This window comes from Archocentrus centrarchus, chromosome 16 (assembly GCF_007364275.1).
Source record: "Archocentrus centrarchus isolate MPI-CPG fArcCen1 chromosome 16, fArcCen1, whole genome shotgun sequence".
Taxonomy (NCBI): Eukaryota; Metazoa; Chordata; class Actinopteri; order Cichliformes; family Cichlidae; genus Archocentrus; species Archocentrus centrarchus.
The window spans coordinates 957,953-974,245 of record NC_044361.1 but is presented as its reverse complement, the minus strand read 5'-3'; the positions used below and the strand labels follow the sequence as shown (position 1 = coordinate 974,245).

The window sequence follows — 16,293 nt, the reverse complement described above, 5'->3', positions numbered from 1 at the left end:
TCACAAACAGGCGGCACAAAGAGACCAGAGCTAAAAAGATACACTTACTGTGTGTCTGTGTGTGTGTCTGTGTGTGTGAGACTCTATGAAATTAAATAAAAACTTGTCCTGTCATCTTAGTGAGTCAGGTTGTGCGATTATATGTTTGCACAACAGACCTTTTTGTCCCGCTCTCGTATTTTAAAACCATTTTGCTGCCAGTCTGAGGGTTCACAGTTTTTCAGGCTGGTTAAACTGTGTTGAGAGGCAGTCAGACAGACAGAGCCGTGTTTTTGTGGGAGCGCCTTCCTCTGCACACGCAGTGGAGCAGGCTGGACTCACGGTAGGAGAACCGCTGGTCACGGAGAACTTCTAGCAGAGCTTTCCTTTAGCATGTGGACAACATGCTGCTGTAGAAACAGTAATCATAAGCTGCAGCTGCCGGTTATTGTCACGGCTCTGCTCGGTCACGAGCGTTGGCTGGTGTATTAATAGAGGGTGGGGGGTGTTGAACTAAGGAGGCAGTGTCATTTGAAAACAGCTCTTTCATTTGTGTAACTGAATTTGGAGAAGCCCAGTTGTGTTTTCAGCTGCACTTACTGATACAAAGGGCTCTGTGACGGCAGGACGGAGGGGATTGTGGGCCTTGTAGTTTACTGGATATCCAGGCAGCGTGTCTGAATGAGCCAACATCAGCTAAAAGTTTTATTATTATAGTATTAAAAAAAACTCTTGAAAATATCAAATCAAATGAAATGATAGTACAATGAAGTACTGAAGTACTCAGCAGGAGATGAGGTGATGGTATGAAGGTGCTGTGGACACACATAATCAGGACTTCTTTGTTCCCACTGTGGCAGAAACGTCCAGTTCAGACTTCAGGCTGTTCGATCTGCAGCAGCTGAGGATTATTCAGCGATTTCTGTGCCATGTACCGTTTCCCGCGTGTCCCTGTGGGAGCTTTACATCCTCACTGAAATAATGAGACGAGCCTCTGATCTTCCTCTGCTTTCTGTCTCCCCCATCAGAGGTGGCGCATCATGTTTCCTGTCTCAACAATATTTATTTCACATCTACAGCGCATTGTGAAAAATCATGAGGGGAATTTACATAAGACTGAAGGCTTTTGAATAATTTGCATGCTAAGCAAAACAGAGGCTCATAAAGCACAAACTGTTTGACATCACACTGATGCTACAGTTTGGCGTAGAGGAAATATCAGACTGATTCAGATTATGTTTCCAGACGTGTGCACGCTGGAAACAAATGTTAGACACTTCTGTGGGAAGGTGAGCGATGATCTCCGAGGCAGCAGCCGTAATCTCAGACTGTATGTAAAAGATGGACGTAGCCGCGATGATGTCACCCAGCGGTTTGTGAGGTCCTTTATGGCCGATGCTATCTTGGTGTTTGAGAGTCAGACGTTACCACATTTAGAAGAGGACGTCGAGTCCTCAGCTAATGCTCGTGAGCGTGGTTACTGAGGTGCATCCACAGACTGTATGGGTGCAGAGAGCTGCTCATTAATCCTCACATGCTAATAAAATGCCATAAATGGAGAGCAGGCCTCTTCTGCAGTTTCTTTTAGAGGATTCAATAAAAAATGCTGCAGAAGGTAACGAACCTGCCGCACCCCTATTAACACAAACTTTCAGTCTCGGTAAGCTGTGTCTGGGCAGGTTACAGAAGAAAAACAAAAAATCACCACATAGAGAGCCTACAGTCAACAGTGTGTTTCTGCTGAGGGACTGTGGTAGTTTGTCAGCTGGAGGATCAGATGATACAAAAGTGTGTTGTTATTTTTCATTATCTTAAACGTGCACAAACTGAGAGATGTGCTGTGCAGGTAGTGAGGAAAACAACTGGAAGCATTTTTGTGTGCTACTGTGTGTGTGTGTGTGTGTGTGTGTGTGTGTGTGTGTGTGTGTGTGTGTGTGTGTGTGTGTGTGTGTGTGTGTGTGTGTGTTCAGAAACAGGAATGAAAGCAGTGTTTGTTCCCATGGCTCAGAAAAAAATTCCTTCCCAGATTTTCTCGGGCTGAGATTCTTCCTCACTGTTGTTGCTCTGTCCTCCCAGCAGAGCAGTAAGTCAGCAGCTCAGGATGGGGAAATATAATGTCTAGATTGCACAATGGGCACGCCTTGTGGTTTTCTTTTTTGGTGCCCGTCTGGAATGCTGTCAGGGTAGAAAATCAGAGAGCAAGTGATAACACATTGTTGTGTACTTGTTTTGGCTGCAGTTGCAAACCGGGCTGTCGTGCCTGCTCCTGTCTTTGGACTTGATGAGTGCATCTGGGAATCAGATTCAAATGTGCAGCAGTCAGTGGCTGAAGGCTTGAATGTGCTGGCTGCAGTTTACTAGGCTTTTTTTGCTTTTTTCTTTGTAATAAAAACAGACGACACTGCGCTGTCACACCTGCGATGTGGCACAGACACATGGAGGCAGTTAAGGCACGTGTCATGGCTAAAACGGTCATGCTAATAAATGCTAAAATCACCACAGGTGTTTTTGTACCTGCACATTTATTTATTTGAGCTGGGATTGAGGCTTTTGGAGCCAGCCTCTAGTGGCCACTGGAAGAACTGCAGTTTGTGCACCTGAGGTTGCTGGTGTTGGTGGTCCATTGACAGCTGACCCTTTACCAGGTGTGTGTGTTCCCATTTGTTTTCACACATTAAAAATGCTTAAAAACTATAAAGAACTTTAAAGTTAATAAATGCTAATTATGGGACTTAATATTGAGGCCTCTGCTGGTATCTGCGCACTTATGTTGGCTAGCTGAGGCAGGCTAAATGATTCGGAGCTGTATGTAAACGCTGGTACCTGCGTGTGTGCGCTCATTTTTGACGTGCCCACAGAGGAAGCTGATGAACTTGCTGTAAGTGAACTGTCAGTGAGGTCGGTTGTTGTTCGCTGTAAGACCCTTATCGCTTACCGTCTTCACATTCGTTCTGTTTGGTGGCAAAACGCCAGTTCCTTCTCTGCTTCAGGGACTTCGACTTTCATCATCTTATGACCATGTAATTGCATTTTAAATGAGAAATGTCGTTGTTGTTTGTGCCCGTCAGGAAAAGGAAAGCCTGAAAAAGCTGTTTGTGCTGCCGCCCATGCATTGCTGTCTTTGTGCGACTTTCATGGAAACACGAGGGCTGAAAAACTTAAACCGTGGAGAGAAAGAGAAAGAAGAAGAGTTAAAGGGAAAGAGGCCTAAACATGTGAGATGTGATGTGTGACTCAGACACTGAGTTTCCACTGGAAGGCCGCGCTGCAGCCAGGATACTCCCTCAGCTGCCGGACCTGCCCCATGCCCAAAAACAGAGGTGCTCTCCTACCCCATGTTTAACCACATGCGCATACACAGACACACACATGAATGGACAAACTTTTCTTTCCATGGTGATGCTCACACGCACAGAGACACACAGAAAGCATCAGAACTTGATTGGACCTGTGGTGTCATTAACTCCACCCCACAGAAATAAATATAAGACCCGAATCGGCTCCGTTTGGAGTGTCAGATTTTTAGGCTTTCAGGATGCCTCACAGGAATTATTCTGCCATCCTCTGGGATCATAATATGAGACTTTATCCTCCTTGAATTCATTGGATAACCTCACTGAAAGGTCATTTTTCTGCCATGGATAATTGTGCACACAGGTGATGAATGATGTGTGTGGACTTTAGACCTGTTATTGCCTCGTGTTTCTGGGTCACCTCTCAAACAGGGTTTCTTTATGGAACTGAAATTCTTCATTCATTCCTGCCTTTGCCTTTTCAGCTGGAAAACTGGGCTGAGGATGTGATCTTCAGATCAGCGGGGAAGAGCGGGTGCAGTCACACGGGAGCCGCTCGGTATCATCGGTGTCGCAGCGTTTTATTTGCACCAACTGCTGAGGTCAATGTGTGCGCGAGGGCTCAGTCTGAGAGAAGGGAAAGAGAGAGCTCAGCAACACACACACACACACACACACACACACACACACACACACACACACACACATACGTGTTTTTCCTCAAACGTGGGGACTCTCTTTAGGCCCCTGACTAGGTGGTTACACGTGGGGACCCAACTTTCTAAACGATCTAGAGGCTTGGTTTTAGGTTAATTTTAGTCTTCTATTTTTTTGAACATGAAATATCATCTTTAATATAAAAAATAATCAAATTTAGAAAATTTTAATCTTTCAGGTTTTTGGCTCCACATGGGGACCTGCTCATTTGACTTATCCACCAGGTGGCACTGTTAAGTTTTAGGGACCACTGAGATATATGAGGATGTCAAATATAAGCAATAAATAAGTCAATAAACCACATTATATTTGATTCTTTTTTGTTAAAAATTATTTTTAAGTACTGGTAACCTGTTTACTGCCAACCATCAATACTGGACTCTCCTTTCTGGTTTTATGCAAACCATTTTATTGCACAGTTTATAATATTTCAATCTTGTGGCAAAAAAAATATACATAAAAGCCAACATGTAAAACAAATGAAAAAATAAAAATTTATGTATTCATCAATACGTATTCATAAACATGAACATGCAATATGTATACATACTTCTATTACAAAACCTGACTGCAGCTGTCCCAAAACTTCAAAACTTTCAAACTCCAAACAGAACTGGCGTGGTTATGGTACTAACAAATGGCCCGTTTCCATTCACTTTAATAAAAGGTCAACGCTTACCTTTTTGTGAAAGTCTCTCGTTTTAATGCATCTATGCGATTTTTCACATAGAACTTAACCGCTTGCCATGTCCTGTTCTCAAGGGCCACTGGTGAGGCTTCAATGCACTTCATACACTGGGCTTTCCCAGGAACCGTTCCAGAGTCAATACAGTCCATGAGCGTTTTCTCCACCGCCTGGATTTCTTCTTGGCTCCACTTCACTCTCTTCCTATGTGATGGCCCTGTAAAATGATTAGAGGGCGTAAGCATTCTTCAGTGAAAAAAAAGGTTTCAATCTTTGTGACAGGGCAAGTTATATGCTATTATGAAAACATTTCTTCACCACAGCAGCAGCACACTGCAGTAAAAGTATTATTGGGGGTGGGTGTATTACTTGTTGAAGCTGACAACTGGTAATAAATCAAGACACAAGTTTCACCAGCACTTATAAAAGCATCAGCAGGTACAGGAGAGAAATAATTGTTCAAAGTACATCACAAGAATAAATGATTAAGGTCAGGGGCATGTTAAAAAAAACAAAATTGCTTAATATATCAGACATTTCCAAAGGATTTCACCAAAAGAAAGGTTTTGAGTGATTTGATGGTGGCTAGAGACTCTGTGGACTTGAGTTAAGAGAGCATCAACATAAGTGGGGCACTCTAATGGATGAAGCCCAAATTTCCCTTTTTCACAGAGTCCAGCCTGGGAAAACTCAGCAGGGCCTGCGCAGTTTTAACACTACAGTGGAAAAAAAGTGGTGTTGAAAATGTTATTGGTGCAGTTAAACAAAAAGATTAAGCTAATCATCCAAACTACCTTGGATGATGCTAGTTAGTTTGCTGTTCCAAGACAGTTCAAGGCGAAATTAGTGGGGAAGAAGGGGAGAAGAAATAAAACCAAACTATTGCTTGAGGGTATGCAGTCAAATGAAAAAAAAAAAGCTATTCTAAAGTTTTATGTGTAGAGACATCATCTGGTCTTCACCAGGCTGCAAAACGAAGAAACCTCAGATTAACACCACACAGAAAGTGTTGTGAACTGTTAATAAATTTCCCATTGGTTTAGTTCAATAACAGATGGAGGAAATATTGGAAATAGGTTTACACCTGTTAATGTGAAGTATTCATTGAACAGTGACAGTAAATGCTTGTAAAAAATAAGTAAAAGTTTACGTGTTTTCAAGCCTGGCTTACAAGAGGAAAATTCAGTTATCAAGACATTGGACCCAATGGGTATTATTCTTTTTATGATAACAATTAGAAGTCAAGTAAATTCTTCGGTTTGAAAGATGTCTGTCTGGCAACATTTTTAACGCTTCTGCCCATTTATAATCTCCAAGTTTGAAGACAAACTACCTTTAGTTGTGTTGGAGTTGCCAGAGACTTCCATGGCCACCGGTACCTTGTCATTTGATCTCTCTATGAAACAAAACAAAACTCAGAATATATATGCAACTTTGAGAAAATCATCAGGTACAGAATAAATTGAAAAACTTAGAAGCCAAAAAGAACATGCATGAAGAAGAGTAAGGATACAGGACAGTGGCCTCTAAAGGTCCAATATTTATCAGAAATCTGCAATCTCATTTTCTTTCCACTTAGAAATATTCTTACCTTTGGCTGAAGGCAGATCTTTGTTTTGTCCACCTTCAGTGGTGCATCTCCTGGTCACCCCAAATTGATCTAAATAAAGCAGGTCTATTAAGTAAATGAGTATTAAACAGTAAGCAGTCAGTGTGTTTGCTTTATACAAGCATCTTAAATGACTAGTTTAACAGCTGACCTTCTTAGGAATTCTTAAGAGCACTAAATCAGAAGCTGCTGACATTGTAATCTAATTTTCACCATCAACATTTAGTTTTGCGCTGTTAGCAACAGTTTTTAAAACAGTCTTCCTTTTATGGATGAAACTGTCAATCATTAGACAGGTTTCCATGATCCCTGGATTTGCGTAAAACCAAATATCAAAAAAAGAAATCCTGTAATGGAAACTGCACTAATTTTTTTTTTTCAAAACACTCCTCAATATCGAATTAACCTTTTTATGCTTCCAGGAGGTGGGTTTTCAGGCGATTTGAAAAATGTTAAAAGTGTTATGGAAACACTTTTTTCACATGTCCACATCTCTGGCAGACCTGGATGTGACATAGTCAATCTAAAGTCATCAAAATCTAGTTTCCAACTGTTTTTGGCCTAATTAATATGATGTAGTTGTGCTGTAACACGACCTAATCATTAGTCCATTTTCTTCAATGTTAAGATTTTGTTTTTCATTGTTTTGAAGAGAAGTCTCGCAGGACAAGATACAGAGAGTTACAAGAATTACACACACACTCGAAAAACAGCGATCAGTGGAAACACTGACCCCCTGCAGCACTGTCTTTATCGAACTTTCAGAGATATGATTTTCTTTTGTGCAAAAGTGTCATGAAAATACAGTTATCGTTAATTGACAATTTCATCCATACCTGGTGATCTGGAAGATGAAGTTGCAGGATCCCTCTCAGCTGAGTCAACCTCTTCCTCTTCAGTGTCTGATCCACTGTCCACAGACATTTTCTCTGAAAAACAAAGTAACATCATCCATCATATTAAACTATTAGATGTCTAAAGCCACTTTAAGCAAAACTAAAAAGGCCAAAAGAAGGAGTAATGATAGAGCTAGTACTAAGCAACTAATAATGAAATATATATATGCTGCCATCAAAAAGTTAGCGCTATTCCTTGTTTTATTACCATTCAAGTGAGCAATTTGCAATGGGAAATTATGTGGTAAATTGACCAAAGGTTAAAACAAACAAAACAATAATAAAAAAACTTACCAAAGACTACAAGAATTAGACTATATAATATGTAAAAGTGCCCACTGGGCTACTTGTTCCTACAGGTGTCAATTTCTCACACGCAATTCATTTATAAAAAGTATTGTTATAATTCACCAAATTCAAAAAAAAAAAAAAAAAATTTCAAAGAGGAAAAAAAAAAAAACATCATTAAAATAAATAAAATCTGCCATGCCAGGAGGTCAACTTAAATCTTCACTAATAAATCACACCAATTTACCTTGTGGATCAATGCTGATCTCATCCAGATTTCTTCCTTTGAAGTTGGAGAGCTGTCCTCTTTCCAGCGCCAGCAACACTTTACTGATTTTTGCAAGCTGTAATGTACCTTCAGGCAATCTGTAGAACTGACGATGGACTCTAATGTCATGGCCTAGGAAGTCAGCCAGGTCATCCATTTCATTGTCCTTTAGGTTAAGAACCTTTGACATGGTGGCCATATGCTTCCTGAGTTTGGTTGAGGACAATGCTTCTGGGTGTTTTGCTCCACAGCTTTGAGCTATCTCACGAATAATATCAGATCCTCTGAAGTGATTGAGAGTCTGTGGTCTGCCAAACATGTACGGATTTTCATCCAACACATCACAATGATGACGATTTTGTACAAGCAACTCCATCGATGAAGCCATATCAGGAGTGAGGAGAATGGGAACCTTTCGGCCGCGTTTGCCTTTTATCTCAATTCGCTGGAAGTGCTTACACAGCTTCTTCTCAAGTTCTGACAAAGCAAGCTCCACATCTGGATGGGTGACAGAAGTATCTCTCAAAGTAAAAGCATTCTGAGGCATCTTGGATACTTCTCCCTCTCTTCTCCGGTTGAATATTATCACCTCACACAGTGTGATCTTGGCAAGTTCAGCCCAGTTCTTCTTTACTGCTTCTTCCTTCAGGTTTCTCTGGCACTCAATCCTTTTTGTGTCAAGATACTGATGCATTTTTCTGACATCATCAGCAAAGGGAATAAGCTGAGGAGCATTCCATTTAGCCTCATTCAAAGTCCTAAGGGCATAGGAAGAGACACACTCGCTCCATCTGGTCTCACAGATCTGTTTGAAAACTCGCACATTCTGAATGGTATTCTCATCGCCTGAGATCATAGCCTCACATTCAAGAATACTGGCCACTTTGTTGAGGTTGTGACCCAACTTGAGTGCTAAAGATGGTGTTTTGAAGACTTTTGTTCTCTCGTCCAAGCCAGCCACCTTCTGAACGGCATCTATGACGTGAGGGAAGTTAGCTGGCACAAAGAAATCTGACAGCATCTCCAACTTGCCATCTTTCTGTCCTTGCAGAACAACTCGTGCGGTCTCACGCATCTTCTGTCGGATGTATTCGTGTCTTGTAACATCTTGGCCATGTTTATTGAACAAATGTTCTCCTAATTTCAAGATGCACTTCTCACTGCGGACAACCTTTGTTATGTCATCATGGTGCATGTTAAGTACTAGTTTCCAAAATTGTGCATTGACACTGTCAGGTACTGGCTCTGCATATTTACAAAGGGCTTGGACTCGAGATGTTCCTGGCTTAAGTCCTTTGACTTTTTGACTGAGGTTACACCTCCGCATATGACTCCACAAGGATTTCCGCTTGAAGTAACCCTCACAGTTGATGCAATGCAAGTAATCAGCAGCTTTTGCAGGTTTGGTGGATTGTTGACGGGGTATGACCATTCCTTTTCCCTCTTTAATCACTTTATTATTATGGGCACGGTTTCCTTTGTTTCTCAATAAAGAGAACTGCAGCCATCGCTCTTTAGAGCCTTTGGGGCATTTCAGTGCATTTGCCACTTCTGGTTTATCACTGTGTTTTGCTTCTAGATGGCGTGACATTTTGCTATAAGGTTTATTACAAAATACACAATAATACCTTTTATTGTAAACCCTACTGCCATCTTCCTTCTTCTTCAGGGTCATGACTGTCACATCAGGTGAAGAAGATTCTCCATGGTCATTCATATCAGCTGAAGAAGATTCTCCAGGGTCATTCACATCAGCTGAAGAAGATTCTCCAGGGTCTTTTGCAGCCAAGGAACAAGAAGTGGTCACACGCCTTCTCTTAAGTGGTTGGACTTCCAGAGAAGAAGCTGAAGTTGTTTTCTGGGCTCTTTTCTTCCTCCCCTTAAGCTGTTTAACATCTACTGAACTGTCACTGTCAGATTCAGCAGATTCAGGAATATACTCTTCCTCACTGATCTCAGAACTTGATGGAGCCTCTTCTGTGTATCCAAGCATTTGTTCGTGTAACTAAAAGGATTAAAAAAAAAAAAAAAAAGAATACTTTAAGATACTCTCTCAAATATAAAACCAAATCATAAGAATCTAAAAATTTACAACTAGTATTTAAAGAAAGTTGAACAAAAAGAAAAACTCCCAATAGTGGTATGATTTTTTTATTTTTCGGTGCTTGGAGCTCAAATGTTTTTTCAACTTTTTTAAGCATCCCCTGAACTTTGTTTTCAACCATCCATAAAATCATAAAGAGACTAGCTGAACTGGAAGTTGCTGAATGTTTTACAGCAATATGTCCTATAAAGAAGCTTAGATTTTAAATGCTACAGTTTTCCCTCCATTAAAACTTTTTTTTGTGTGTGTGTAAAATTAACTTGATTTTGTATCTCTAAATCTGTGACTAGGAAAGCTCTTTGGGAGTAAATGTCTTACGCTAAAAACAAGCTTAGGTTATTCTTATGGTACAAATAATTTTAATTTCTTTGGAAAGAGAGTCAAAAATAGAGGACATATTAAAAAAATAATGGGTTCCTTTGATTTATTAATTTTCTTCACTTTTTTAAAAAAATTGTCTTTTTTTTTTCAGGCAAATGCATCACAATCCATATTTAGAGAAATGAAATTAACTTACTAATCATAATCAAATCATGAGTAAAGATTCCCACCAACAAACAAGGTTACCCCAAAAAGTGACAGATTTACCAGCACATGGCCACTAACTGAGTTAGACAATTTGCTTTTAAATAGTGTAATAAAACAATACAATAATCCAGGAAAAATAGAATTTCTAACCCAAGTGAGTTTTAATATTAGGGTAAAATAGTGATACCAGTTAAAATAACAAACCAAGTACCTCCTAGGTTAGACTATGATGCTTGTAGATAAACTTACAATCAAACTGTTGGTTCTGGCGAGCTCAGGCACACTCATGTCCTGGATTACTGCAGCTGGTGTTGGACCAAGGATGATGGTATCGTCACTCTCACTGGATGACTGTTGTGATTGCTAAAAATTGAGAAGTTTAACACTTAAATTAGTCCACCCCAAAATGAAATGCAATGCTTCAATACAGAGCTAACTTTAACTGTATCAAGGTATTTAAAAATTCCAAAGATGTCAGTTCTCAACAGCACCAAAAATGCAAAGGGTCCTTCAGATTAAACTTGAGTTTCTGAATCTTATGGTGTACAATATCACAATGCACAGTACTTTTTTACAAAGTGGAGAAATAAAGCAATGCCTCCAGAAGGGGGGCAGCAGGGCCACAGTTCACCTATCACCCACACAGGAGGTAGGCACTGACCACTGCCAAATACTTCTGGATTTTGGTATTCATTGCCGACTAATCCTACCCACCAAGTTTAGGTTAAAAGACACTGAAACTATGTAAATTGATTTTATAGTTTAATTTGACAGGCCATGAAAATTTCATAGACTGGCAGATAATAAATCCTTCAGAGTGTTTTGAGTTTAGTCCTGATTAGTCCATGTTTGTATTGTAATGGACGCTATATAAATAAAATTAATTGAATGACAAAGGTGGGTCCCCCTCAAAGAAAGCTCCTGTGCACGTTCTCAAATTTCATGTTGCAGAGATTCATCTGCAACGTGATTTTGCTCAGCTGCCACCACCACATGCATTTCTTCTGATAAGCACAGTGTCTGCATCATGATGTTGGCCATTTGAAGTCTTGTAATGGATAACTGAATGCAATTTTTGTTTAATGAAAGTTTTAAAGTTGAAAAGACTGTTTTATCAAACATTAATTATGGCTGTTTAAATTTGAGTTGATTTCATAATTATAGCAGGTACTAAGAAATTTGCAACTCCATTTTACAAAATATTTTTACAAAACTAAGTCAAAACAGCTCAAGCCATACATACTCTGGTACATTTACTGATGACACACCCATAACAGTTCTCATCTCTGGGATGTAAATCAGAAAAACGGTGAAGCAAAACTAACCATTAAACCCTTCTCATGTAGACAAGACGTCCTCTCCTTCTCTTCATTTGCCATCTTTACACAGGCTGCCTTGTAATGAGCCTCACATTTATCATGATGGGCTTTGAGTTTCTTGAGGCGACAAGTGTGACGTGTTTGATCCTATAAAACAGAAAACAAGCATTTGTAAATGTCCACATTTTTGAGGTGAAACAGACCAGAAACACAGTAAAAGACATCGGATGGAACTGAAACCTGACCACAATGATGCATCCAGATGAAACTTTAAGTCAAGGATCAGCAACTCTTGTCCTGCAGCAGCACACCTGATTCAAATCAAATGGTTCTCCACTAGCTTGTTATCACACATTTGTTAAAGATCAATTTTGGTCAAGTGCAGTGGAGCAGGCAAACATCTAAAACAAGCAGGAAACCAGCCTTCGGAGACCTGAGCTGCAGATCCCTGTTTTAGGCATTTATCTATTGACAGTTTGAACACAGATAGTGATCTCATGTGTCTCAAACTTCTTGTGATCAATTTTTAAAAAAGCCAAAAAAGTGAAGCAGTGTGGCTTTAAAAAAAATTCACATTATTTTCAAAATCAGAGACGTCTTAACGGGCCTGATTTCAGTGGTCATCTATGATTCAGACATAACATCTGCTTTACACCTGAAATGTCAGCTTGGTTGGAGGCATATTTTCAAGATATAGCTTACTCCCAAACTCAATACCACAAGCTTATATCACAAGTCAGGGACTTTAGACATCACCTTTTACTCCAGTTTATCTTTTTTAGGCATTTCTCTACATAACAATATAGGCAACCTCTCTACAGTGAAAATAGATATCACCACTGTAGGATTTGAAAAGTATTATTGAAAATACTGATGAATACTTTGGTCAAGTTCAGTGGTTAAGACTAGAAAGCAACCTTTCCAAACTTAAATTTAGAATAAGATTTAAATCAACTTTGCAGTATGTAGAGTACAAGTGAGCTAGAATTAAACTGAAATAGTGTCACATCATTTGGACTTCTTCATAGGCACACTTACCTTTTGCCTCTGTTCAGGATCAAGCTCATTTGTCTCATCAGTGGCTGAAATTTAAAAAAAAAAAAAGAGAAAAAAGTTAATTGATTTAATAACTGGTCACCTTGAAGCCATTCAGAGGTTGTGCATCTAGATTTGTTCTTCTCAAAATAGTTCTGGGCCTTATCCCTAGGTCACGAATGCTAAATTTGGGATTAGAAATTAATACCCTCCCTTAAGGATTCAATAATTCAGGTAATGCTTTAAGATTTCTCACTTTATCCATTTAATATTAAAGGTTGGCAACTATGAAGGACTGAAACTGACAATATAAAATAAAAGCAGAAATATATATATTTTGTTTTGCCTTTTCCTTATTCAAGCATTTGTGCGTTTTACATTTCCTTGTCTCTTCTTTTTACTTTGCCATCTGCATTTCTGCCTCATTATGCAAAGGAGGAGGGCTGCCTTCTTGGTCCAACTCCTCTACTATTGGTTAATAAACGGGAAGGAGCAGGATCCATGTACAGATCAATTGTGTATCCCTAGTTTTTGGCCGTTTCAGGACAATGCCTTATTTGAGAGGAACTGAAGTCCTCGCACTATACTTAGGTTGCCTAACTGAAGTCAAGGGCGCAGGCATGCACAATCGATCTGCACATGGATCCTGCTCCTTCCTGTTTATTGACCAATAGTAGAGGAGCTGGACCAAGAAGGCAACCCTCCTCATTTGCATAATGAGGCAGAAATGCATAAGGTCAAGTAAAAAGAGGAGACAAGGAAAGGTAAAAAGTACAACTCATATAAAGAAAAAAAACATACATTTCTGCTTTTATTTTTAATTATGTCAGTTTCAGTCCTCCATAGACAACAACTAGACTAAGCCTAATTAAATAAAATTTGCAAAGCCATGACAAATCAACAATGGAAGCATGCAAAAAGTAAAGCAGTTGAGCTGGGTCCTAACAAAACATTATTCCCCCGTCAGAGATGACATCACTAATCTTTATTTCCTCTGATATTCATAAACAATTGGCATTTGAAATAAAACTGTTGAAGGACAGATGTGCTGAGTCTTTTCTGGTTTGACAAGAAAAACTTGAGAACTCTTAAACATTAACTGATATTAGTGGTACCTTCTTCTAGGCAACTAAAACCATGTGAATAAAAATTATAATTTTATTAGACTTCTTGTTACACCTCCCTTCTCTCACCTGTCCAATTATAAGTCACATTATATTAATTTAGCATAAACGTTTATGCAAAACAACTTACAAGTGAGAAACATATTGTGGGCTAATGTATCTTTCCCTAGGATAATTCACCTTTTGAACTGGGACAGCTGGGTGTAGACTCGTCAAACCTCTCCCACGCTACCGGCACTTCCATCATATGATCTAAAACTCTGGTTGGCATTCTTTGAAGAAAAAAAAAGTGTAATGATTAGAAGTCAGTGTCAAAGCCCTGAAATTCATTTTTCTAAAACAGGTGCCCCTGCCCCCAAGTTATAATGCTGAAGTTAGTTCCCAATTCACAGCTCCTGATTCACAATAACCCCCCAAAAGACAAAAAACAAAAAAAAACTTAACCTTTATCATTCTACAAATAATGTAGGGTCTGGTGTAATGTGGTCTGCAGGCCCCACCCCAGCATAATCAACCTTTATGCACAATGAGTCATCCATTAACTTCAGCCTCATGTTTTAGCATGCCATGTCTATCATCTCTCCATTCAGAATACATGCAAAAATTTATAACCCTTTTCAATAACACAAGTGGGCTGACTGAAATAACTTGTATATTTCATGATTTCTATTCTATTAGCTTTGCAGCTGTCAAACCTTTTTTTATTTTACATTCAAGCCCTTTTTGAGAGCAGTCATATTTAACTAATTTAACCTTTTTTTAGGTTAATTGTCACTTTCATTTCTATTTATTTGCTGGACCTCATTAAATGGAAAGTAAAACATGCATGCGTCTCAATAGCTGTAGCTCAGGTAATTTCAGCTAGCCATCCTAGCGAAACTCGATTGAAATATAGCTTTTATGGATCAATACGTATAAACAACATTTAAAAGTATATCTAACTGGTACTATGACATATAGATAATAAATAGGAGCTTGTTAAAATAAGAAGAACCTTACCATTTTCTTCAGTGTGGCACAGCTAGAATGCTCCTCATTCCTCAGACATTAGCATGAAGGTCTGAATGCCGTCGTTGGTGCAGGTGTGAGGCAGTGATAAAGGAGCGCTTGATTTAGGCTCCGGCACAAACCGGAGTTCCTGCTTGGATACAAAAAGCAGCTAGCTGAGGCTGACGGCTCAGCCCTGTGTAAACAACTAATGACACTTTAACTCAGCCTTCACAACGTTACCACGCATCAATTAAGTAATAAAACTATGAAATTAATTAATAAAATTCGATAATCTCCCACAGTAATGCTTCAGGAGACAAAGTTATTCGTTATAATGGACATTTTGTAGGTTTCGCACCAGTCAAATCTGCAAGATTTGAGAGTTTCAGCAAGCCATGGAGGGAGTGTTGAGGGGGGATGGGCGTGGGTGCGGTGGGGACGTCAAATCTCAGGATGCGTGTGAGATGGCAGCCATTACAGAGACTGGGTGGAGGGGCTACAGAGAGTGGGGGCTCCACTGAATTATAAAGGGGGGTTCTGAGGTTTTATAAGGGGGTACAAAACATTTTTTACACCTCCTATCTCTCACCTGGCCAGTTATGACTCACATTACATTTATTTAGCATAAACGTTTATGCAAAACAACTTACAAGTGAGAAACGTTGTGGGCTAATGTAGCTTTCCCTGGGATAATTCACCTTTTAAACTAGTACAGCTAGGTTAACTCAGCCTTCACAACTTTAACACAGATCAATTAAATAATAAAACTATGAAATGAATTAATAATATTCTGTAATCTCGCACAGTAATGCCTCAGGAGACAAAGTTATTCATTGTAATGGAGATTTTGTAGGTTTCACACCAGTCAAATCTGCAAGGTTTGAGAGTTTCAGCAAGCCATGGAGGGAGGGTTGAGGGGGGATGGGCGTGGGTGCAGGGGGGACGTCAAATCTCAGGATGTGTGTGAGATGGCAGCCATTACAGAGACTGGGTGGAGGGGCTACAGAGAGTGGGAGCTCTACTGAATTACAAAGGGGGGTCCTGAGGTTTTATAAGGGGCCCAAAAAAATCTTGATGCAAAATAAAACAGGAAGTGACCAACATAACATGCAGACCTTGACACTGAAAACATTACACAAAGAAAGAGGAAGGGCACTAAATACAGAAGGGCCACACACAGACAATACACACAGGTTCTGGTTCTGGGGATGCAGAGTAGACCAGAACCAAAAGACCTGAGTGGTCTTGAAGGTTGATACAATAACAGGTCTGTAATGTATTTTGGTGCTAAGCCATTCAGTGATTTATAGACTAACAGAAGTATTTTAAAGTCTATTATCTGAGCTACAGGTAGCCAGTGGCAGGACTTTAGAACTGGGGTGATGTGCTCCATCTTCCTGGTCTTAGTGAGAATATGAGCAGCAGCATTTTGGATCAGCTGCAGCTGTATCTGTAATG

The 16,293-nt window shown here is 39.6% G+C and overlaps 1 protein-coding gene across 1 annotated transcript; it reads right to left on the bottom strand.

Annotated features, from left to right (window-relative positions):
- Nucleotides 1-3,953: 3,953 nt before the first annotated feature.
- LOC115793884 (uncharacterized) lies at nucleotides 3,954-15,661 on the bottom strand. The gene is made up of 10 exons (XM_030749050.1): nucleotides 14,845-15,661; nucleotides 14,026-14,117; nucleotides 12,725-12,768; nucleotides 11,693-11,833; nucleotides 10,617-10,730; nucleotides 7,715-8,906; nucleotides 7,120-7,212; nucleotides 6,266-6,334; nucleotides 6,008-6,070; nucleotides 3,954-4,891 (listed from the first exon to the last, which is right to left on the bottom strand). Exons 2-10 carry the CDS (start codon nucleotides 14,114-14,116, stop codon nucleotides 4,665-4,667), a joined length of 2,034 nt encoding a protein of 677 aa, XP_030604910.1. The 5' UTR covers nucleotide 14,117; nucleotides 14,845-15,661; the 3' UTR covers nucleotides 3,954-4,664.
- Nucleotides 15,662-16,293: the final 632 nt, after the last annotated feature.

Coding starts and splice junctions, on each gene's coding strand:
- LOC115793884 (XM_030749050.1), bottom strand. CDS start 14,116: ATGCCAACCAGAGTTTTAGATCATATGATGGAAGTGCCGGTAGCGTGG. Junction 6,335..7,119: donor TTCATCTTCCAGATCACCAG/GTATGGATGAAA, acceptor TGCTTTATTTAG/ATCAATTTGGGGTGACCAGG. Junction 4,892..6,007: donor CAACTCCAACACAACTAAAG/GTAGTTTGTCTT, acceptor ATCATTTTACAG/GGCCATCACATAGGAAGAGA.